Raw genomic sequence first — 25,969 nt, 5'->3', positions numbered from 1 at the left:
CCCCCTCCTGTGCCATGTCCCCAGCCTCTGTCCCCCTCCTGTGTCATGTCCCCAGCATCTGTCCCCCTCCTGTGTCATGTCCCCAGCGTCTGTCCCCCAGTTTTCCAACAATGATATTTACTGCTTTTTATAAAGAAATACAATTGATTTTATGCAGTATTGAGTTTAGCCTTTTGGCCCGGCCCTCCAAAATATTTTTAGTTTCTCATGTGGCCCCATCGAAAAAATAATTGCCCACCCCTGCTCTAAAAGCTGATAGAGAAGGAGATAGATAGATAGATTGGGGTAAGGAGTTCCATAGGCATGGAGAGGCTCTAGAAAAGTCCTTGAGACGAGCATGGGAGCAGGTGATGAGAGCTAGAGAGTAGGAGGTCTTGAGAAGAACGAAGAGAACGTACAGGTTGGTATTTAGAGACTAGGTCAGTGATGTAGCTGGGGGCAGAGTTGTGGATGGCTTTGTAGGTAATTGTTAGTATTTTGAATTTAATTTGTTGGGTGAGCGGGAAGCCAGTGGAGGGATTGACAGAGGGGAGTAGCAGAGACAGAGCGGTTGGTAAGGTGGATTAGTCTGGCAGCAGCATTCATGATTGACTGAAGGGGGGATAGAGTATGCAGAGGTAAGCCAATGAGGAGGGAGTTGCAGTAATCAAGGCGAGAGATGACCAGGGAGTGAATTAAGAGTTTTGTGGTGTCATTGGTTAGAAATGGGCGTATTTTGGAGATGTTGCGAAGGTTGAGGCGGCAAGATTTGGACAGTGATTGAACGTGAGGCTTAAAGGAGAGTTCAGAGTCCAGGACTACTCCTAGGACCTCGACATGTGGGGATGGGCTGATACTTGTACCATTAATTTTGACAGAGAGATCAGGGGAAGAGGCACTTTGGGGAGGAAAAATTATAAGTTCCGTTTTGGATAGGTTGAGTTTGAGGAAGTGGTGCGACATCCAAACTGATATATCTGATAGTAAATTAGTGATACGTGAGGAGAATGAAGAAGTGAGTTGAGAAATAGATTTGAGTGTCATCAGCGTAAAGATGGTATTGGAAGCCGTGGGAGGCTATCAGCTGACCCAGGGAGGAGGTGTAGATAGAAAATAGGAGAGGTCCAAGAACAGAACCTTGGGGGACCCCAACAGAGAATGGAAGAGGAGAGGAGGAAGTAGAGTTGTAAGCAACGCTGAAGGTGCGGTTGGATAAGTAGGTGGAGAACCAGCGAAGAGTGCAGTCACGGAGACCAAAATTGTGGAGTTTTTTGAGGAGGAGTGGGTGGTCAACCGTATCTGTATTTAAGCACATAAGCTCTGTTTTGTGTTGAAAATAACTTTAAATAAATACATTGAGAATCGTGAGAGAATCATGATCTTCATTTTAGGCAAAAGAATAGCGATTCTCATTTTTCCCAGAATCGTGCAGCTCTAATGTCCCAGCAGTATTCTCTAGTTTAAGAGTGTCCCGCACTGTGGTGATAAGAGCTTCAACAAGTGCCTTGTCTTGCGCTGACCCGAACCTGGAGTCCTCCTCACTAGTGGTGCAACGGATCGTCACCGACCCGTGATCCGAATGGGTCACCCTGTTCGGATCGGCACATCACGCGATCCACAGAGCGCTCCGCAGCCTCAGCCATAGGAAAGTCCCTAGCTCCAGAGCGGCGGCCTTCTTGGTACACCCGGCAGCGGCTGTCTCGTCAGGAAGTGGTGTTTCGTCGCTGCCATCTTGCTCCACCCCACACTCCTGCACAGTAATGCTAGTGAGAAGGGGGTAACATCTTGTTACACTCAGCATTTTAGATTTCACAGTTCTTTTCAACACAAAACGGAGCTTATATGTTTAAATACAGTATTTGGAAATCCAACGGACTGTTTACATGTTAAATTTTAAAAGCAGCAGCAAACTTTACATGCTTGCTAATGTGACAGAACACCTCTGATTTTCACATTTAGTTAAAAGTGAAAATCAGAGCTGTTATGTCACATTAGCAAGCATGCAAGGTCAGCAGGTTTGCTGCTGATTTTAAAATTGAACATGTAAACAATCCGTCAGATTTACATATACTGTATTTTAAGGGTTTGTAAAGGAATTTTTTTTTTTTATCTTAATAGCTTCCTTTACCATAATGCAGTGCTGTCCTCATTGTTCGTTTTTGCTCTTAAGTTGCTGTAATTCTTCTCTGATCTCCACACTTCCTGGTTGTCTGTTTCCTGATAACCACAGTACTGGGAGCTTTCTCTCTGTGGTCACCAACTTCAAGGAGGTGTGATTACTGTGTGTCTAAATCCCCTCAGCACCAGTTTCGTTTTCCAAACCATGACTGCCCTGTGCTCTGTACAGCACAGAGGCAGGAAACAACATGCAAAAACGAAACTACGGGTACATTATATGATTGATTTTTATCTATTTTTAATCTTTTTTTTTTTATTGTGCGTGTACTCGAGAGAGGAGCCAGACTGCAGGAGTTGGGAGTAGGCAGGCCTCCCCCAGAGGCAATCTGCCACCTTTCTCCATGCCCCGGGTGGCAATGGCAGGTGTGTGAGGGGGTCCTCCCACATAGCCCGCCCTACCTGCTACCGGGGGAAAAGGGACTCCCTATAAGGGAGTGAGAGGATTTGCCCGCTCAACCAGCCCCGTTAGTCCTTTGCCTCTCTTTTTTAGAGACCGCGTGGTCAAAGTGCGTGCATGTTAACCCAATTTCGAGTGCTTGTAAGTGTGGTGGTTTTTGTGGGAGGGGGGTGGGCGTACTAAGCGCAGGCTTACCTCGCATAGCACACCCACCGGGAGCCGGGCTGAGACCACCAAACTCAATTCACATGTAGCCAAGACCGGGATCCGAACCCCTAGCTGCAGAGGTGAATGGCTTGTCAGCACAGTGCCAATCGCGTTGAGCCACCGCAGCTCTTTTTTTTTTTTTTTTTTTATCGTTTTTAAAAGGAATCAGTTAGTTAAAGCGGGAGTTCAACCAATTCCTTTTTTTTTTTTTTTTCCTTAGCTTCCTGCTCGTTCGGTCTAGGGGAATCGGCTATTTGTATTAAAATATGATCCGTACTTACCCGTTTTCGAGATGCATCTTCTTCCGTCGCTTCCGGGTATGGGTCTTCGGGAGCGGGCGTTCCTTCTTGATTGACAGTCTTCCGAGAGGCTTCCGACGGTCGCATCCATCGCGTCACTCGTAGCCGAAAGAAGCCGAACGTCGGTGCGGCTCTATACTGCGCCTGCGCACCGACGTTCGGCTTCTTTCGGAAAATCGTGACGCGATGGATGCGACCGTCGGAAGCCTCTCGGAAGACTGTCAATCAAGAAGGAACGCCCATTCCCGCAGCCCATACCCGGAAGCGACAGAGAGGATGCATCTCGTAAACGGTAAGTACTGCTCATATTTTAAAACAAATAGCCGATTCCCCTAGACAAAACGAGCAGGAATCTAAGGCTAAAAAGTGCCCTCTAAGGGTGAACCCCCGCTTTAACTATTATGTCTCTATACCCTGTAAACAGTAATTTCAGCAAAAAAATTTTTTTTTTTAATTTACAACTCCTTTAAGCACATAAGCTCTGTTTTGTGTTGAAAATAACTGAAATATAAAACTCCGGTGGGTGCAACAAGATTTGTATATTTTTGCTGATCCGAAAAATGATCGGATCCGTGACTCTGATCCGGGGATCGATCCGTGAGTTTTTTGATCCGTTGCACACCTACTCCTGACTGTCTGAAAGATTGTGGTCCGCATCCTCTGATAATTCAGAACCAGGGCCCTGGGCCGCAAGCAGGCCCAAGTCAGAGTCAGAGCTATCCCCAGGAGATGGTGGGGAGGGGGCATTTTTTAACCCCCCTTTCGACCACACACCGCTTCCACTCTGACAAATGATTCCAGGACTGCCGACCAAGTGTACACAGGGACCGCAAGGGCACCGGTTGTCACCACTGGAATGACTGGGGAAGAAGCGCCAGCTTCTGACGCCATGCTGACACGCTCACCTGACAGCCCTCAGGGACTAATGTCAAGGTACAAGTGCGCACACAAAAAAAAACCCACCCTCCTTGCTGTACTGACCAAAAGGGGACTCACCACCCCGACAAGAAAACTGCACAGTGCTGCAGTCCGCTCTCCTTCACACTGTGCGTGTCCGAGTATCTGAGGTAAAACTGCGCTGTTCACGCCATTCAGAAATTCCCCCCAGCACTAGAGGCCAAAACCTGTATAAAAACCACAGCAAGGTGGCCGCGGGCCACCTCAGGAAAAAGAGTGCAGGCTTCTAGAAAATGCCCACCCCCTGTAACTGCCTGCGTCACAGCGCAGCTAAAAAAAAATGCCCGCCAGCCGCAATTCAATAGCAACAGCGCGGCCACAAGAAAATGGAGCATTTTTAAAGAAAAACTGCGCCGAGCACACTGATGTGGACGAGAAGGCCAGAAAAAAGAAGCGCCCCTCGAGCAGAGGACGCCCCATGGCAGACCACCTACACAGAGAGCAGGCCCAGAACACCCCTGAGCCCCCAGCCAGGATAGGAAAAACAACCCCTCAGGAACATCCGAGGTCAGTCACAGTATGGTGGTGGAGGAGGGAAGGGACGAGAGGAAAGGGAGGACACGAGACCCCCACTAGGAAAGCCCAGCTGTTCCATCCTGCCAAGACAGGAGGAAAAGTACTTACCCGTCCCTGCGTGGACTGCTGGCGCGTTTACTGACAGACCCACTTTTGAGCAGTACGGAGTAGCTGCCGGCCACTGCCCACTGTGACACAGACAGCTAGCAGCCTGGTCATATGTGAGCCCCGGAGCAAAAAGCCCACCGGCCACCCATGGAGCAATGGGGTATGTCGTGACCGATCCAGCGTGTAGCTAAGGCCTGCTCACGATCGATGGCCCTTGGGGGGACTACAAGGATCTATTTCATCCAGCCGGCAGTTGATAGAAGATCTCAGGATCAAATAAAACAAATTTTAATCTTTAAAAATAAAAAGTTCCTCTGGACCATGGGCCATAAGGGAGCCAGGTCCTTCACTAGGCAGAAAAAAAACTGAGCTGGGCAGTGTGAGGGGTTTTGACCAGAGGGACCTCCCCCTGGGCAGGGCTGTTTCAGCTTCGCTAAAGTTTACATGTTTTAACCATTAACATGTCTGCCTAGTCCTCTAATAGAGGAAACATAACCCTACAGTCAAGAGTATAAAAAATGCAATAAGCGTATACTTATTGGTTTGCACAGAACTTATGGTGTCGACAAAATAGGGGATAAATTTACGGACTTTTTTCTTTTTAATGTTTTTACTGGCAATGGTAGCAATTTGCGATTTTTAGCAGGGCTTCAGAGACAAATCTGACCCCAAATGACATTAATACAGTGCAGCTGCTGCCACAACCGAGATATTAATCTTTAGAGCCCTTTCACACTGGCGGATCAGTAATGATCAGCTCTGTGTGTCCGCAAAAGCTCAGTGGGGATCCTCCGTAAAATCCCAGCTGAGCTGGCAGCTGACAGGGCGGTCCCCGCACACTGTGAGGGATCGGATGAACACGGACAGTATCAGTGGCGTCACTAGGGTTGGTGTCACCTGGTGCGGTAAAATATGGTGTCACACCCCCCCCCCTCCCCCCAATAACATTTTTCAAATATTTTTTACCCTACTGTTTGCTCTCTGTTCTCCTTTCTTCCCCTTTTCTCTCTCTCCCTATCCATCTTTCTTGTTCGTTCTATCCCTCCTTTCTCTCCATTTTTCTTTGTCCCCTCCCCCCACCTCTCTTTCTCCAGAACCGGAATTCACATCTCAGGAGCCTATAGGCCAGGGGTGTACCTAGAGCATTTGGCACCCGGGGCGGATCCAATATCTGGCACCCCCCACGTTAAAATGTAAAAACACCCCACTGTGCCCCCTGCATACCTCTGCATTCTTCAATATTTTTTGTTACTACTGTGTACCCCTCTCCACAACTGCACCTCTGGACCACTTTACATTGCACAGCACCCTGCATCACTGGACCCCTTTACATTACACAGCCCCCTGCATCACTGGACCCCTTTACATTACACAGCCCCCTGCATCACTGGACCCCTTTACATTACACAGCCCCCTGCATCACTGGACCCCTTTACATTACACAGCCCCCTGCATCACTGCACCCTGCATCACTGGACCCCTTTACATCTCATAGCCCCCTGCACCTCTGGACCCTTTTACATTACACAGCCCCCTGCACCTCTGAACCTCTTTACATTACACATCCCCCTGCTTCACTGGACCCCTTTAAAATTACACAGTACCCTGCATCACTGCACCCATTTACATTACACAGCACCCTGCATCACTGGACCCATTTACATCTCATAGCCCCCTGCACCTCTGGACCCTTTTACATTACACAGCCCCCTGCACCACTGGACCCTTTTACATTACACAGCCCCCTGCACCACTGGACCCCTTTACTAGAGGTCGACCGATATATCGGTTGGCCGATATATCGGCCGATATTTGGCGTTTTTAAATTAATCGGCATCGGCCGATTTGTGCTTTAAAAAAGCCGATTGATAAATTCAGCACCGCGACTTGCAAAAAGCTTCTGCAATACAAGTCAATGCAAGTGCTTCCCGTAGAAGACCTTCTCTCTCTCTCCTGGGCAGCCTGCCAAGTCGGAGAAAAGATATACAATGTTGCTACTTATCAATTAACTGAACTCCGTGTAGGAGAATTCTCAGTTTAACCATTTAAAGGCTAAATCTTTTTTTACATTTGTTGCTTACAAGTTAAAATCCTGTATTTTCTGCTAGAAAATTACTTGGAACCCCCAAACATTATATATATTTTTTTTAGCAGAGACCCTAGGAAATAAAATAGCGATTGCTGCAATATTTAATGTTACACGGTATTTGCGCAGCGGTCTTTCAAACACATTTTTTGGGGAAAAAATATACTTTAACAAAATAAAAAACTAAACAGTAAAGTTAGCCCATATTAATTTTTTTTTCGACCAAAAGTTTTCATTACCTGTTTTTGTGTATTACATTTTTTATATATATATATAACTTTACTGTTTAGCCCAAAAGCGCCTGAAAAATCGGCTTAACATATCGGCCCAAAAAAAAAATCGGCATCATAAATCGGCTATCGGCCGCCGTGATTTCTAAATATCGGCATCGGTATCGGCCAGAGAAAAACCCATATCGGTCTACCTCTACCCTTTACATCACATAGCCCTCTGGACCCCTTTACATCACATAGCCCCCTGCACCTAGGGTTGCCAACTCATCCCTTTAAAACAGAACACATATTAATTACACAGGTTCTGTGGCTGATTAAGGAGGTAATTAAACTCACTTGGTGCCTTATTTGCATTAAATTAGCCTCAGAACCTGTGTAATTAATATGTGTTCTGTTTTAAAGGGATGAGTTGGCAACCCTACCTGCACCTCTGGACCCTTTTACATTACACAGCCCCCTGCACCTCTGGACCCCTTTACATTTCATAGCACCCTACTCGGGCAAATGCTTGGTATCGGTCCCGATACTGATACTAGCATCGGGACAACCCTAGTTGTAAGGCTGCATTCACACCTGAGCGTTTTGTTGCCTGAAGCGCGACGCTCAAAAAACGCTAGAGGGGAAAAAATACATTATTCCCTATGGAGATGGTTCACATCTCCACTCCAAAACGCCTGACGCCGAACGCCTGAAGCCCAAACAAGTTCTGGACCCTTTTTTGTCGCTCGAATTGAGCGTATTTGGGCGTTTTACATTGGTGACCCTAGACCTGTACAAAATCGCGGTAAAAAACACTGCGTTTTGTTGCGGCAAATCGCGGTAAAAGACGCTGCAAAACGCTACGCTCAGGTGTGAATGCAGCCTAAAGGTTTGTTTATTTTCTAAATGGGTTCCTTTAAGCTAGTGCATTGTTGGTTAACTTACCTTTTCCTTCAATTTCCCTTCTAAATGTTTTTTTTCTTTGTCTGAATTTCTCACTTCCTGTTCTTCCTCAGTAAGCTGTTCTAAATGACTTTCCACCGCTCGAATGATGGTGGAATGCTTACTGAGGAGTAACAGGAAGTGAGAAATTCAAACATGGAAAAAACATTTAGAAGGGAAATGGAAGGAAAGGTTAAGTGAACCAACAATGCACTAGCTTAAAGGAACCAATTCAGAAAATAAAAGACAAACCTTTGCAACCCCTTTAAGACAGGTTTTTGATCCACTCCCCGCTGTAAAAACAGCAGGACCCTGGAAACTGAATACGTCCATGGACGCCACCCCATCTCTTCGCACAAAGATGTAGGCCTTCCAGGTGCGATGGTAGATCTTCCAAGAAGACTTCCGTGCCCCTTAGCATGGTTGAGATGACCGACTCAGAAAAACCCTGATCTCTTAAAACCTGGCTTTCAATAGCCATGCGGTTAAAGCCAGCGACTGTAAAGCAGGATGAAGTATGGGACCTTGAGACAGAAGGTCCTCCCGCATTGGCATCCGCCAGGGTACATCCACCACCAGGCGCACGAGATTGGCGTACCAAGGACACTGAGGCCAATCTTAAGCGATTATTATCATCGGAATCCCCTCAGCCTCCAGTCTGCGGAGCAGCCGAGGAAGCAACTTCAATGGGGGAAAAGGCAAAGTAGACGATACTGACCCCACGGGGCCACCAACGCGTCCCGACGCGGGATCTCTGGACCTGGCCACAAACCTCGACACCTTGAGGTTGAGACGGGAGGCCAGGAGATCCACGTCCGGTGTGCCCCATCTCCTGCAAAGGATTTGAAACACCTCCGGATGCAATGACCATTCCCCCTGGTCGAGCATCTGGCGACTCAGGTAGTCTAGAAATGTGAAAATAATGCGCTTACCAAATACAAAATAAAGAAAGAGCAGCAAACTCAAAAATGTTATACAAACATAAATATCATAAGCAAAAAGGTGGAGTTGCGCTTGAAAGGTGAATATGCCTTATCAAGGTCATATAGAGATATGTGAAAGGACCATAAACAAATGAAAAAATAGTCCAATTAGTGACACATGAACAGTCAAACAATGTATCAAATCTGTGTAGTGTGAACACTGCTGCAAAGGTGAAAAAGTCTGGAACCACCGCTCAATAGAAATGCTGACCCTTACCAGAATGAGGATCAGAAAGTGCAGAAATAGCCAAATCACATGAATTGCAATGAAGCCTGCGTCTTGATACGATCTTCCAAGAAGTCACCAATCCACCAACGGAACAGCCAGAAAAAATAAAACTAACAGTGTAAATCTGCTTGATGATCAATACACACAGGACATCCCCCAGTGAATGGTAACAGACAGTGTGAAATAAAGAGGAGAACCACCACCAATGTACACACTGACCCTTACCAGAGCCTTTGACCAGGTAAAGCAGAGGGGATGTAAGCAGCATGGAAGCAGCATGGAAAAAACGGAGCGTCCCAATAGTAATGTCATCAGATTCGCCAAGGAATAGCAGGATGTTCATAGGGAAAAAAACTCACAATAGTGTGATACCGCATGGAAAATTTAATAAAAAATAAGCAACACACTTACAATTAAGAAGTTTAAAATCAGCATATGCAAAAGCCGGCCGGCATATCAGAACGGATTCGTCCTCAGCGTGCGGTGACGAGCCACCTGCCAATGTCAATTAGTGCCACCTCTCAATCAGTGCCAACCAGTGCCACCTGTTAGTGCCAACTGCCAGTGCCACATGCCAGTGATATCTGCCAGTGTCACCCAGTGCCACCTGCAAATCAGTGCCACCTGCCAGTGCTAACTAGTGCCATCCAGTGCCACCTGCCAATCCATGCCAACCAGTACCTCTTCCCAGTGCTACCTGTTAGTGCCACCTGCCAATCAGTTCCATCTTCTAGTGCCAATTAGTGCCATCCAGTGCCACCTACCAATCAGTGCCAACCAGTACCACTTGCCAGTGCCAACAAGTGCCACCTGCCAATCCGTGCCATCTGCTAGTTCCATTTTCCAGTGCCAACCAGTGCAATCTGCCAGTGCCAACCAGCGCCACAAGCCAGTGGCACTTGCCAAAAAAATAAAAATAATAAATCGGTCGCAAAAATCGGCATCATATCGGCCGACCCGATTTCTAAATATCGGCATTAGCCAGAGAAAAACCCATATCGGTCGACCTCTAGACAGGATCTCCCTCTGCAATACACGAGTGAGAAACTGGGTATACGGTACTGCCTCGAAGGAGGCTACCATCAGACCCAGGACTTGCATGCAAAAACTGAGAGACGACCATTTGCGGGATGCCAACAGCCATCAATGAACTTGTCAAAAAAAAGACACAGACACAAAAGACACAGAGCGGTCCGACTTGTGGGACCCAAAAAAGACCTCAGTGGATGCCTCAGCTGCACTATCCAGCTTAACCACTTAAAGCGGAGGTTCACCCTAAAATGCAACTTTATCTAAATCAAACTGCTACCCATCGTTTATGCACAATCCGTTTATTGTTTTTTTTAAATCCGATTCTTTACCTGTGTAATCCTGCCTTCAGTGCTGTGTCAGTCATCCTTTCCCCGCGGGAGTGGGCATGTATTAGCTTTTGCCCGACAAGTGCTATGTCTCCTGGGAGTGAGTGATGAGAATCCCAGGAGACGCGCTGTACTGTAATGTGACAAGGGCGGCTACAAATTCTCCATTTTAGGTAAGGTGGATGTCGTCACAACGGGGCGTGACCTCAGTACGCCGGCCGTTGTGATGGCAACCGTGCAGTGTTGACGCCGACGCTCGCCGTCAACACTGCGCAGGATAGAGCGGTGAATGCTGGGTAAGTCAGCATTCACCGTATCCCAGAAGGAACTCGTAGTGGGCTTCAGAGTGCCCACAATCAAGATGGAAACGTCCATCTATGAATTATATAAATTATCTTTTGCGGGACAAACATAATCATGGCGGCTAGGAGATTCGGACACATGAGGAGCAGATAACTACAGATAAGAGCGGCAGAACGATCTAAAAAAAAAAATAGCCGCGGAACCCCCGCTTTAAGACCCGGACCAAAATGCAGCTAAAGGACCTTGCCCCTTTTTGCGATTCGGCACTGCGTCTCTAACTGACAATTGCGCGGTCGTGCGACGTGGCTCCCAAACAAAATTGCCGTCCTTTTTTTCCCCACAAATAGAGCTTTCTTTTGGTGGTATTGGATCACCTCTGCGGTTTTTATTTTTTGCGCAATAAACAAAAATAGAGCGACAATTTTGAAAAAGAAAACAATATTTTTTACTTTTTGCTATAATAAATATCCCCCAAATATATATATAAAAAAAAACATTTTTACTCAGTTTAGGCCGATACGTATTCTTCTACCTATTTTTGGTTAAAAAAAAAAAAAAACGCAATAAGCGTTTATCGGTTGGTTTGCGCAAAAATTATAGGGTTTACAAAATAGGGGATAGTTTTATTGCATTTTTATAAATTATTATTTTTTACTACTAATGGCGGCGATCAGCAATTTTTTTTCGTGACTGCGAGATTATGGCGCACACTTCAGACAATTTTGACACATTTTTGGGACCATTGTCATTTTCACAGCAAAAAATGCATTTAAAAATGCATTGTTTATTGTGAAAATGACAGTTGCAGTTTGGGAGTTAACCACAAGGGGGCGCTGATGGGGTTATGTGTTCCCTGAAGTGTGTTTACAACTGTAGGGGGTGTGGCTGTAGGTGTGATGTCATCGATTGTGTCCCCCTATAAAAGGGATGACACAATCGATGCAGCCGCCACAGTGAAGAACGGGAAAGCCGTGTTTACACACAGCTCTCCCCGTTCTTCAGCTCTGGGGACCGATCGCGTGTCACTTGTGGCGACCGGGTCCGCTGGTCGCGCGACCCCACGGCTGGGTACTAGTACAGGACGTACATGTGCCCAGCCGCGCCATTCTGCCAACGTATATGTGCAGGAGGCGGTCCTTAAGTGGTTAAGAGAGTCCCTTACAGCACTGATAAGCGCACTAACCAGTGCCCTGTCCTCACAAGGAAGGTCCTGGTCCACTTTCTCAGACAAGACAGAACCGGGGTCCTGTGCCGCAGCCAGGCCCGTGTCCGAGTCAGAATTCCCCAGGAGATGGTGGGGGCACTTTTTACCCCCCTTACGCCCGCTGCTTCCACCCTGGCAACAAATGATACCAGGACTGCCGACAAAGTGTCTATGGAAACCGCACCAGCTGCCACCTCTGGCATGTTTGGGGAAGAAGAACCAGATACTGACTCCATAACACAGACGGCTCTCAGGAACCTTTTCAAGACCTGAAAACAAGTCCACCCTCCTTGCTGCACTGACCGGGGGGTTACCCAGGGGACTCACCAACCCAGCAAAAGACTGTTCAGCGCCGCTGCCCACCCTCTGTACACAGCGTGTGCTGTGAGGAAAAAGCCGTGAGGTAAAAAAACAAGTAGATATGTGCTGAGCACCATGTAAAAGCCAGCACTAGAGGCCAAAACCACTCACAAAATGGCCGCCGACACCTCAGAGAAAACCGGGCACGGCCACAGTAAAATGGCCAACCGCAATAGTGCGACCACAACAAAATGGCCACCAATGGGAATTCACAATGCAAACAGCAGACTACAAAAAATGGTGGCAAAACGCCGCGATGTGGATGAGAAGGCCTAATGGGAAAGTACACCCCCACAGAAAAATATGGGCCCAGACACCCCACAGTCCTCTGGTGGGAAAAGGAGCCCCCCCCCCCCCCCCCACAGGTCCACCCCGGTAACAGCAGTAGAGCAGCAGAGGGAAATATGACAGAGCGGGGAAAGGGAGGATAGGAGAGCCCCAAACCCCATGAATGCCCAGCCATACCGACCCGCCGAGGCAGGAAGGACTGTACTTACTCATCTGACAGGCAACATTCTGACAGGCATACAACCGCGTTGGAGTAGCTGTCGGCCCGGTCCACTGAGTGAGACAACACCACAGCCCAGTCATATGTGGACCCTGGAGCAAAAAGCCCACCGGCCACCCCAGGAGTCATGGGGTATGTCATGGCAGACCCAGCCCTTAGCAATGGTGTGCTCACGCTCGCTGGCCAGACTGCGGAGACTACATGGATCTATATATCCAGCCTGTCACTCAGCCGGCAGTTGATAGAAGATTATCAAATAAATAAAATTAAAAAGAAAAACTGAAAATTTCCTCAGGGCGCTGGGCCCAAAGGGAGCCATACGTCGTTCTTTGCTAGGCAGAAAAAAAACTGAGGCTACATGCTGCAGGGAGGAGGGTAATGTCTGGAGGGACCGCCCCCTGGGCGGGGCTGTTCAACTCTGGTAAAGTAACATGTATTTAATTATCTAACATGTTCTGCCTAGTCCTCTCCTTTGAACAGGAACATAACCCACTTGTCAAGACTTGAGAAGGCTGTGTCCGTCCATGGACGATAAGAGAAAGTACATTTTTTCCAAAAAAAAGTGTGCTTGTAAGACCACTTCGCAAATACGGTGTGACAAAAAGTATTGCAATGACCGCCATTTTATTCTCTAGGTTGGTAGGAAAAATATATATAATGTTTGGGGGTCTAAGTAATTTTCTAGGAAAAAAAAAACATTTAAACTTGTAAACACTAAGTCTGAAAAACAGGCTCAGTCGTTAAGTGGTTAAACGTATAATATCATGGAGAAGTTGACAAGCATTTTATTAGACTCGAAAGCTCAGTTTGAATTGATCTGGGAACCCGGGACCCAACGTATGAACATTGCTCTCATTCCTGGGGTACAGACATTACTAGGAACAGCAGATCTTTAGGTTATCCTGTCAGAATTGGGATAAGCCCCATGAAACGGGTACAGGTATGCCGTTTCACGCAACAAAGCCGCCCTGCCACAGTATATATGGTGGGCGATCTTATCCACTTCCATACCAGGCCTTTACTGGCATTCCTCTCCTACTACCTTGCTAGAAAATTACTTAGAACCAAACATCATATATGTTTTTTTATCAGACACCCTAGGGAATAAAATGGCAGTCGTTGCAACTTTTTATCTTGCACACTATTTGCTTAACAGTTTTTCCCAAATGCGTTTTTTGGAAAAAAATATTTCATGAATTAAAAAAACAAAACTGTAAAGTTAGATACATTTTTATGTATAATGTGAAGGATGATGTTAAGTCAAGTGGATACCAAACATGCTTTAAAATTGCGCACTCATGGAATGGTGCCAATCTTCAGTACTTAAAAATCTCCATAGGCATCGCTTTATTTTTTTTTTAACAGGTTACCAGCTTAGAGTTACAGAGGAGATCTAGTGCTAGAATTGTTGCTTGCGCTCCAACGCACGCAGTGATACCCTCACATGTGTGGTTTGAATGGAGTTTACTTATGTGGGCAGGACTTGCGTGTGTTCGCTTCTGAGCTACCGGGGCAGGGGCATTTTATTTCTTTAATTACACTTTATTTTTACACTTGTATATTTTTTTATCACTTTTATTCCTATTACAAGGAATGTAAACATCCCTTGTAATAGGAATGGTTTGTGACAGGTCCTCTTTATGGAGAGATGGAGTCAATAAGACCCCATATCTCTCCTCCAGGCTGGAAAGCATGAGATCGAAAAAAAAAAAAAAAAAAAATTACCGATCTCATACTTGCCAGCCGCTTGTACAGCTTTGTTTACTCCCGAAATTGTGCCAAGCCCCCCACTCTGGCAAAAGACGCAGCTTGGGAGTGAGCATACATGGGTTCCCCCATGAAAAGCGTCTTTCCATGGGGACACTTGCCGAAGAGGAGCCTAGAACTTCAGCAGGGGACCCCAGAATAAGAGGATCGGGGCTGCTCTGTGCAAAACGATTTCACAGAGAAGGCAAGTACAATGTTTATTTTCATTAAAAAGGGGGGTGAGAAGTGCTTAAAGCGGAAGTTCCAATTTTGGGTGGAAATCTGCTTTAAACCTTACTTCCAAAGAAAGGGTACATTTTCACACCTTCTTCCTCCCCAGCATCATTCATAATGCAGTTACTGTCTAACGTACTAGGCCTAAGCAAATCGGCAGGGCAATGTGACTCCTAATAAACAAAAACTCACAAAAATATCTTTATACATCTGCACAATTGTTGGTTATAGTATGACAAACACTAGGTTATGGCATTGGGGGGTATGTGTCTTTGCAGACAAATGCATTTCAAAATCGGTACAACGTGCGCGCATTCGAAATGCGATGCAGATAGTATAAGACGCTGGCCTCCTTTCGGGACATTACAGAGAAAACTTTTACCGAATTTACACAGCTAAATTTAACAGTCCAATTGTACATAAAGTGTTCGACGCCTAACTGAACTGGACCCCACTGGCTTTTACCGCCATACGGAAACACATTTGCACCTAAACAAAGGCACCAATAATGCTGGAGCATTTAAAAAAAAAAAAAAACATTACCGCCATCAGTAAACTATCATAAAATAGCTTATTACCCATTACGCGTCTTGCTCCCCCTCTGAGTCACACCACCACAAATATGATATAAACACCAGCAGCTACGCGATGACTGAGAGTATGCGCCGCGGATACCTTATATAAACTTCGTTGTACCGCCCATTAAAGAAAAAACAGCGCTCATTGGATTGGAAGCAATGCTGCTGATTGGACCACATATTGCTATGTGATTCCAGGGGAGGAAAACGAGCGATGGTTGTGCCAATGAAATTAAGCTCCGTCCATTGTCAGCCGGCTAGCGTACTGTAGGTAGGGCAATTATTTACCGTGTAGAAAATCTGATTGGTGCCGTTCAGCGTATGCACGTGCCCTTAAGCAGCTTGCGGTCGCCATCTTGTAGGTTGCACTTCATATTACGTCTTATAAAATGGCGGATGTATGCATCTTGCAATTGTTTTGGAAAGGCACTCAAGCCACACTGCATACATTACATACGTTCGTCCCTACCCCTAGCTGCAAAGGCAGCAGCTGAGGATGTAATCTTGCTTCAGCAGGAATTATACCCCGGTTGCTTTTGGTGGGTAATCACGGCCCATTAAAGTGAATCGGGCCCATCTGCAAACACCCTGCAACCATGTGTAATGCAAGCAGTTGCAGCATGCTAGTGTGAGATCCAAGGGGTTAAAGTAGGTGATGAGGATGCAATACAATGCTTTACCCACTTGGTCGCTGGACTGCACAAGGTTGCACGGTCTTTGCAAAGCAGCCCTATTCACTTGAATGGGTCACACTTGGCAGGCACTACAACTGCCAACCATGACAGGGTGTAAAATTCCTGCAGGGCTGCAACATGATGTGTACACCCCTGGCCACTGCAGGTAAAGGGGGCGTGGTTGGGGTGGGGGTAAAAACAGGGCTAAACTATGAGATTTTACCACCCCCAAACTGTGAATGTAAACAAGCTCCAGTTGTTTTTTAAGGGAACCTGGTATTAGGACAGAGAGGGACCCTAGAATGAGAGCAGAGAGGGGACCCTGGGGTGACAGCAAAGAGTGGGCCCTGAGGATGAGGAAAGAGTGGGGCAGTAGGAGGAGGACAGAGAGGGACCCCAGGGATGATGACAAGGAGGGACCCCTGGGACGATGACAGAAAGGGGACCTCTGGGATGAGGACAGAGAGGGACACCTGGGATGAGGATAGATGGGGGGGGGGGCACTGGGAGGAGGACAGAGAGGGACCCCTGGGATGAGGAAAGAGAGGGCCCCCTGGGATGAGAGCAAAGAGGGGGCCCTGGGAGGAGGACAGAGAAGGACCTCTGGGATGAGGGTAGAGAAGGACCTCTGGGATGAGGGCAGAGAAGGACCGCTGGGAGGAGGACAGAGAAGGACCCCTGGGACGAGGACAGAGAGGGACCCCTGGGATGAGAGCAGAGAGGGGACCCCTATGATGAGGACAGAAAGGGGGCACTGGGACGAGGACAGAGATGAGGCCCTGGGATGAGGACAGAGAGGAACCCCTGCGATGAGGACAGAGAGGAACCCCTGCGATGAGGACAGAGAGGAACCCCTGCGATGAGGACAGAGAAGGACCCCTGCGATGATGGCAGAGAAGGACCCCTGAGATGAGGACAGAAGGGGGGCACTGGGATGATGACAGAGAGGGACCCCTGGGATGATGACAGAGAGGGACCTCTGGGATGAGAACAGAAAGGGGGCCCTGGGACCAGGACAGAGAGGGACCCCTGGGAGGAGGACAGAGAGGGACCCCTGGGAGGAGAGCAGAGAGGGACCCCTGGGATGATGACACGGTGGGACCCCTGGAATGGAGGACAGTAAGGGGGCCCTGGGACGAGGACAGAGAGGGACCCCTTGGATGATGACAGGGTGGGACCCCTGGGATGAGGACAGAAAGGGGGCCCTGGGACAAGGACAGAGAGGGACCCCAGGGATGATGACAGAGAGGGACACCTGGGATGATGACAGGGAGAGACCCCAGGGACGATGACAGAAAGGGGGCCACTGGGATGGGGACAGAGAGGGACCACTGGGATGAGGACAAAGAGGGACACCTGGGTTGAGAGCAAAGAGGGGGCCCTGGGATGATAGCAAAGAGGGGGCCCTGGGATGAGAGCAAAGAGGGACCCCTGGGATGAGAGCAGAGAGGGGACCCTGGGAGGAGGACAGAGAGGTACCCATGGGATGAAAACAGAGAGGGACCCTTAAGATGAGGGCAGAGAAAGGACTCCTGGGATGAGGAAAGAGTGGGGGAGGGGGCACTGGGAGGAGGACAGAGAGGGACCCCAGGGATGATGACAGGGAGGGACCCCTGGAACGATGACAGAAAGGGGACCACTGGGATGAGGACAGAGAGGGACACCTGGGATGAAAGCAAAGAGGGGGCCCTGGGATGAGAGCAAAGATGGGGTCCTGGGATGAGAGTAAAGAGGGGGCCCTGGGAGGAGGACAGAGCGGGACCCCTGGGAGGAGGGCAGAGAGGGATCCCAGGGATGATGACAGGGAGGGGGCCCTGGGATGAGAGCAAAGAGGGGGCCCTGGGAGGAGGACAGAGAGGGGGCCCTGGGAGGAGGACAGAGAGGGACCCCTGGGAGGAGGGCAGAGAAAGGACCCCTGGGATCAGGATAGATGGGGGGGGGCACTGGGAGGAGGACAGAGAGGGACCCCTGGGACTATGACAGAAAGGGGGCCCTGGGATGAGGACAGAGAAGGACCCCTGGGATGAGGATATAGAGGGGGCCCTGGGATGAGAGCAAAGAGGGGGCCCTAGGATGAGAGCAAAGAGGGGGCCCTGGGAGCAGGACAGAGAAGGACCTCTGGGATGAGGGTAGAAAAGGACCTATGGGGCCGGCCCGAACCCCCTAATAATCGGCAAAAAAGCTCATATATCGGCATGCACTCGACTAGAAGGTACAGCACTAGGGCAACTAACCGCAGGACGTCTTCTGGAGCAAAACCGAGCGAAATTCACAGGTATTTCCGCAGCCTACAGGACGAATCTCCGGGCACCAGAGTGACCGCACCACGAGGACCGCCCACAGAAGACCATCGCCCCAGCTAACAGTGCGGCTCACCTGTTGCGACTGCTCCGGTGGTCGTGTCTCCTGGACTGCTTTGCGGCCCCCTCGATCCCGAATCACCCGAGGCTCAGCAGCCTGACGCTGAAATGCAGGACTAGGAAATCAGGTCCCTGCTTCTCGCCCTCCCGACACGAGCAGACATTGAGGCCCTCCTGACCCGGTCGGACATAGAGACCCTCATCCGCTCCACTCTGTACCCCAGGGTCCTCTTTGTGAAGGTACTCCGGCGAGCGCCACAGCCGTTAGGGCTATATTAGACCTCTTTGCTGCTGCACGGCCCTAGTGTCAGCTCTCTGTTCTTTCTCTCTATTTCTCTCTCTCTCTGGTGTACCGCACTCTGTTTCCGGCTTCCACCACCCTTACCCCCTTACCTTACTACCCCTCCCCCCTCCCCCAATCCCCCTGTCCCAGGTGCGGACATGGACCCGCTCAACATTATATCCCTAAATGCAAAGGGTTTAAACACCCCTGAGAAGCAAAGGAAGCTGCTCCATGACATGCGCCGCTTGAAGGCAGACATAGTCATGATACAGGTGTAACGGTCACCACCGTTTACGACCTTCCATCCCATCCAAGACAGCTTATCGACACTCCACAATCAGGCAAACGAACGAGACCCATAAGAATTCCCCCCAGAAACGAGACACACAGCTCTTGTTTGAGGTTTAAAACAGGGAATGAATCTTTATTATCTGCACATGGTAATACATTCCTCTTCAAAATACATTCCTCCCACCCTTGGGAAACAGGGTGGGTTAAATTGTCCAATGACAATGGTGATACAGGTCAGGTGTGTTCAAACTTCTCCTTCAGTAAACAGTCTTAGCAGGGGGGGTTGCTGGAGTGATCCCCCCCCCCTTTCCTCACAGCAAGACATTTAACATCCCATAATAGGTATGCAGACTGGCTACCAAGCTCCAATCCACATAGCAGACTTAATTACCACAATAGACAATGGAATGCAATCACACCCCACCCCTTTCATCACAGCAAGCTGACTAGTATACATCAGCCAACACACAATATATACAATATCTGACCGCATTAAATGTGACTAGCACAGACCATAGTGGGGTTCTCATTCACCCTGTGCCCCTAAAGTGACTCCCGTTACAACAGGAAACACACTTTAGGTTGCCACTACTCAAAAATAGGTATTACCCCATGGTCTATCACTCGACGTACTCAGAGGCCAAATCCAGAGGGGTCTCCAGCCTTATCTCAGCAAAGATACCATGGAGACTTGAAGATACCCAGACAGATAGTGAGGGCCACTTCCTGTTTTTGAAAGGCCTCATTGGAAACAGTAAGGTGACGTTGGCGAACCTGTAGGCTCCCAATGTCCATCAGGACACTTTCATTAAGAGAACCGTAGACAAACTCATGCGATACACGGAAGGCCAACTTATCTTGGGAGGCGATTTAAACATACCCCTCTCACACCCGGAGGATACCTCCACAGGTACATCTTCCACATCGTGATATGCACGTAAACTAATAGGCGCGGCACTTCAATCTGCACAGGTGGTCGACACATGGCGACTCTTCCATCCTGGAGAGAGGGACTACTTTTTTTATTCCAAGCCCCATCGGTCGTATTCGCACCAGCTGCACGCGATTAAAGATACCTCGATCGGCTCCATCACATGGTCAAACCACGCTCTGGTAGGGATAAAATACGCACTGTCCGACATTTGAGCGGGACAGAACCCGACCTGGAGACTTAATGAGAGCCTCGTACAGGACCCTGGGGTCTTGGCGGATGTGGTGACTGAAGTAGACCTCTATTTTGAGACTAATACTACAGCGAACAGCGACACCGGGGGTGGTCTGGGAGGCCCATAAGGCCGTGATTATAGGGTTTCTTATAAAGCATGGGGCGAGACTGAAACAGGCCCGGATGGCACACCTGAATGTACTCCTCACCAAACTACAGACACTGGTAACCACTCATAAGACGACCCCGTCGGACCGGCTGGGAGCGGATTTGAATATGGTCCGCTCGCAGATTACCGACATGCTGCAACATAAGGCCAAAACGGCGATGCAGATGTGTCGGAGGAAGGTCTATGAGTCGGGCAACAAATGTGGCAGGCTCTTGGCCCAGACTCTACAGACGCAACGCCTAGCATCTTACATCCCACACGTAGTCTCCTCGACCGTGCTGAAGACATCTCTGCTGCACCAAATCACTCAAGAATTTATGACATTTTACGAATCCTTATATAACCTACACACGCCGACTTCCGTACAGGACCTCACGACAGACTATCTTGACAGATCCCACATGGCCACACTACTGACCGACACTCGAGAGCGCCTAGAGGAGCCCATCACCCTACCTGAACTCCAACTTGCCCTCAGCAATACTAAATTAGGCAAAGCCCCTGGCCCGGATGGTCTTACCACACACTATAACAAGACCTTGCTGCCATCTCTGGGCCAACGAATGGTTAAATTATTTAATGACCTTGGTACCGGGAAGCAGTTTCATAACACCACACTGCAGGCACAGATCTTGGTCATACTGAAAGAGGGCAAGGACCCGTCCTTGTGTGGGAGCTATCGCCCCATATCCCTCCTCAACGCGGACCTCAAATTATTTACTAAAATTCTGGCCTCCAGATTGCAGCAACATCTCCCCCATCTGGTCCATTTGGATCAAGTGGGAATCGTCCCGACAAGAGAGAGGCCAAGGACAACACCATCAAGGTCCTTAACCTATTACATGTCGCAGTCAGCAACAAGACGCCATGCGTCCTCGTGGGGACAGACGCCGAAAAGGCATTTGACCGAGTGAATTGGAGATACATGTTTGCAACTTTGAAACATGTGGGCCTGGGAGATCGCATGATGCGATGGGTGGGGGCTGCCTACTCGGGCCCTACGGCCAGAGTCAGAGCTAATGGGGTGTTGTCGGAGCCATTCCTGATATCTAATGGCACCAGACAGGGGTGCCCCCTATCGCCCCTGCTCTTTGCCCTATCCCTGGAGCCCTTCCTTTGCCATATCAGACAGAACCCCAACATCTCCGGGGTGACAGTGGGCGGAACACAGCATAAGATCTCTGCTTACGCAGATGACCTGATGTTTACGCTTACGAACCCCAACATTTCACTGACAAGTCTTCTAAAGGAATTCGAGGAATATGGCTGGATCTCTAACTTGAAGATCAACTTCACTTAGTCGGAGCCCATGGGAGTGGGTATTCCGCAACATAAACTTCGGGAGCTCAGGGACGGTTTTGACCTGAACTGGTCGGACAAGGCCCTGAAGTACCTTGGTATCTATATACCGACGTCACTCTCCCACCTATTCCAACTTAACTTCCCGCCTCTCCTCGAGTCAGTGAAAAAATTGCTAGACCATTGGAACAGCGGCCTACATTTGTGGTTGGGGTGCTGTAACATCCTTAACCACTTGCTTACTGGGCACATAAACCCCCTTCGTGCCCAGGCGAAATTTCAGCTTCCGGCACTGCGTCGCTTTAACTGACATTTGCGTGGTCGTGCGACGTGGCTCCCAAACAAAATTGACGTCCTTTTTTTCCCACAAATAGAGCTTTATTTTGATGGTATTTTATCACCTCTGCGGTTTTTATTTTTTGTGCTATAAACAAAAAAAGAGCAACAATTTAAAATATATATATATATATATTTTTTACTTGTTGCTATAATAAATATCCCAATTTAAAAAAAAAAAATTTCTCTCACACCCTGTCGCTGATGTATGTGTAGCGGGGTCACCCTGTCAGAGCCTAATGACAGGCCATCCCCGCCGGAACTTTGCTCACGCTTGTAAATATGTAAGATACCTTTAAGAAAGTTATGCATTGTGGGACTTCAAGTAGCAGGAGATATGGACTCCATTGACTCTTAGGAGAAACAGACTACGCTTCCCACAATGCCTTGCATCATTTGAACATGTGACACCTCCGCACAGACTTATGGGGGAGGTTACTTAAGGAAAGGGAGTGGCTGCTCTCGCTCTCTCGGACCAGCATTCTTCTCCTCTGCGGAGCTGCCGAGGACAGCACAGCCGTGCTGCTAGGCCGGAAGCCTGGGCCTAAATTCACAGAGAGACCAGCCATTCGGAAGGAAGCAAGACTCCAGTATCCAGCCTGTGTTCCCGAAGATCGGAGAGGCAACCCAGCTGACAACTGAAACAGTGGAAAACCCTCGTCCGGGATCCTTGTGCTGTGGAGCAGTGATCTACCACTGCGCCTTCTGAGGAGAACTCAGACGGATCGGCCTTTCGGGTGAGAGAGCACATGCTCAGCTTCAAACTCTTCCTTTAGACAGTTAACCTAGTGCCACCCTACAGGCCGGAGGTACGTGTTTGGCCTCCAGCTAATACTTAGAGGCCCCTTAACTTTATAGTCATTATACCGAAGTGACTGACGCTGACGAGCGATCGGTTCACCAACGTTGCTGTTCAGGATACTTGGTTTAACTACCTTCTTTCTTTTCATCGTTTACCGTTTGCGGATTACAAAACTAACGTTCACCAACCGGCCGCAACGTGGTCTTTAGCTGTCCTGCAGGATCGCTCGCTAGAAGGAGCTTGCGAGCATAGACTGCCTGTTTAGTTTAAATGAATGGTACCATCCCTAGCTTAGATCTTTTTATTACTGTTATCACTGATTCCCGCAAGGGCCCTTGCGAAATCATATGGTGTTAATGTGTGACAGTTGCTCATTTGTGATCTAAACTTATGCTTGTCTTCTTTGAGTTTGTATAAAGTAAACTCATTCTTTTGGTTTAAATATACTACTGTGTGAAGTGTATTTTCTCGTCTGGAGGGACCATCCGTAAAGCAGGTAATATTACTCTTACATTGTCATTGAATATTGCATGCCTGCTATTGTGACCCCAGCCCAGCAGAGGTCACAATATTCCCACCAGACTTCTGATGTGTCAAGGGAGGGTTCGAGCCAGTTAAATAGGGGTGAGCCAAGTAAAAGAGATAGTAGATCCCAAAACAATCAGCGGCTCCTGAGGGGGTAGCGCTGCACGTGGGGGCTCGTCCAGGATTCTACTTCTCAAATTATTAACTATTCCCATCATACTGGACCTCCCTTCCCCCTTGCCAAGATCAGCCATGGATGCAGCAGCTGCAACCATGTGGTGCATAGACGAAGGTGTTCCTGTAGCGAAAGGCTTAGTGATTGAAGTGCGGGGAGAAGCTTGGGATGAAGAGGAAGTACTCTTAATCATGGAAACTTTGTCCCCAAGCCAGAAGCTCTGGGTGATGAACTCAAGAGTGGATGATACCAACCCTCACACCTATGCTCTATATAAATGGGCAGATAGAGTTCCAGACTGTTTAAAGAAACCTAGTGTGAAGACCACCAATGGCACAGAACCTTTTCTGATACAACCAGAGCAAGACTCAGCTGTCCCTTCCTATTCTAGTGCAATTCCTCTTACTTCTCCTAGTACTCCGGCACCCATGGGAGCCCCAGGGAAAACAGTGAAGGGGGCTGCCAAAACCCCACTCAAGGACATAAACCCAGAGTTATGTGCGGTCCTGGAGGAGATCGTAGCCCAGTGCAAGAAGGATCCTCCAGATTGCTTGATCACAAGATATAGAAAACTCAGAGCTTTCTCCGGGAGATACCCTGTGCCGTCTTCAGAAGACGGGTTTGAAGAATGGATGGATCAGGTTACCCAAGCTCTGAAAGAGTGGGGAATCCCAGAGAACAATAAGAAGCAGAGGATCATGGAAAGCCTCCGAGGACCAGCCCTAGAGGCTATACGCAACCTCAAGCTTAGTAAAGACAATTGCACTGCCCAAGATTATCTAGAAGTCCTACAGAATGTGTTCGGGAGGATTGAAGACATCAGTGAGCTCCGCTGCCAATTAGAACACTGCTTCCAAAAGAAGGGAGAAAAACTCTCTGAATTTGTCAGCCGCCTGGATAAGATCCTGCACCGGATGTTGTTAAAAAAAGGGATAGATCCAAAAGCAATGGATAAAACACGTTTCCAACAAGTGGTAAAGGGAGCCCAGCCCATGGACCCCATTGTCTTTCAGCTGCGAACTCAAAAGGGAAACGGAGTGTTGAAGTATCCTGATCTGATCCGGATCATTCGACAGGAGGAAGACCTCCAAGATCAAAAGAACAAATACCAAGCCACAGAAGCCCCTGCACGAGTGTGTGTCGTGGCCACTGAAGACAGTAACCCCCAGGTTGAGTTCTTAAAGACACAAGTGTCTCAGTTGACAGAAACGGTAGCTGCTCTATCCGGTCAAGCGGAGTTTTCCCCGTACCAACCCAGAAGGGATAGAACCGAAAAGCCCGCCTATGGGCCTTACAACCAGCATAATAAACCAAGAAGGCTTACTTTCTGTCTCAACTGTGGAGGGGTAGGGCACACCAGAGAAGTTTGCCCCAGCCTGGCCAATACCTACAAACCAGTGTATCAGCCGGCGGAAAACTTCAGAGGGCCCCGGTGAAGGAGTCAACCGGGGGCCCATCTATTGCAGACGGCTCCAAAGTGAAGCAAGAGGCAGAAAGACCGAAGGAGAAAACTCCCCTCAGAACACCCCCCAATTCGCGCCTACGTGATTGGATGGGGGCCAAAAGAAGCCCTCGCAAGAGAGGAGTGAGAATACAAGTTACAGGGGGGAGAGGGAAAACTGCACCTCGAAAGTTCCCTGAGAATTTAGTGGGGCCTTCCCCATTAGTGCCCATTCAAGTTGAAGGGATCTACACCAAGGCCCTCCTGGATACGGGAGCACAAGTAACTCTTCTGTACAGAGACTTTTATGATCAGTACCTTTCTCACCTACCTTTGCAGAAGTTTTGAAGAGTTGGGGATATGGGGCATTGGAACCCAGAATTTCCCTTATGATGGGTATTTACCGATACGCCTGACCTTAGATCCTTCAATAGCTGGAGTCGCAGAGACCTTTGACACCCTGGCGATAGTTTGCCCTCGGCCCCCAGGGTCCCATAAGAGCTCCCTCATCATAGGGACAAACACGGCTTTGGTCCGGAGACTTCTGACCCCCTTAATCGAAGCAGCAGGGGCCTCAGCCCAAATGGTCCATCCAATTTTAAGGAGGCTGTTCCACCAGCTGGTGATGGAGAGAAATCCCTGAAGAAGGAGTGGGCAGGATCTGGCGATTAGGAAAAACCATGAGGATCCTGCAGCCTGGAGAAGTAACCTGTCTCAGGGCCTCAGTCAAACTTACCTGGTCTCAGCCGGGCCCGTTTCTTGTCCTTGAACCCGACCCGGGTCGACCCTCAGAGGGATTGGAAGTGATACCTGAAGTGATCCCGCTGAAGGTACTGGAGAAAAATCGTAGATGGGTATCCGTTAACATTCGGAACCCCACCAACAGCCCTGTGAAAGTGCCAGCCAGAGTGCTGCTGGGCCGGGTCCATCAAGCCACCCCTGTCAGCCCATCCGATCTGGCGGATGGCAAAAAAATAGAAGACTCAAAGAAGGCTCACCAGCCTGATGGCGCTGAACTTCCCCCAGGATGGAAGGAGAGGATGGAAGCTCAATTTAGCAGGTGGC

At 48.7% G+C, this 25,969-nt stretch overlaps 2 protein-coding genes across 3 annotated transcripts in view; one reads left to right on the top strand and one right to left on the bottom strand.

Moving 5' to 3' along the window:
* Positions 1–15,754, bottom strand: part of SF1 (splicing factor 1) — a 241,936-nt gene extending 226,182 nt beyond the window's left edge. The window contains exon 1 of one of the 2 annotated variants that reach the window (XM_040328777.1): positions 15,673–15,754. In XM_040328777.1, the coding sequence (XP_040184711.1) occupies positions 15,673–15,739 (67 nt within the window). In that variant the 5' untranslated portion in view covers positions 15,740–15,754. Of the gene's footprint in view, positions 1–15,384; positions 15,487–15,672 lie in introns of those variants that run through there. The other variant, XM_040328778.1, reaches the window with a different exon arrangement.
* A 7,786-nt stretch (positions 15,755–23,540) lies between these two features.
* Positions 23,541–24,899, top strand: LOC120916808 (paraneoplastic antigen Ma2 homolog). The gene has a single exon (XM_040327749.1). The coding sequence runs from the start codon at positions 23,541–23,543 to the stop codon at positions 24,897–24,899; it is 1,359 nt and encodes a 452-aa protein (XP_040183683.1).
* The last annotated feature ends 1,070 nt before the right edge of the window (positions 24,900–25,969 follow it).

This window comes from Rana temporaria, chromosome 11 (genome assembly GCF_905171775.1).
Source record: "Rana temporaria chromosome 11, aRanTem1.1, whole genome shotgun sequence".
In the NCBI taxonomy this organism is placed as follows: domain Eukaryota; kingdom Metazoa; phylum Chordata; class Amphibia; order Anura; family Ranidae; genus Rana; species Rana temporaria.
This window is presented reverse-complemented; position numbering and strand designations above follow the sequence as displayed.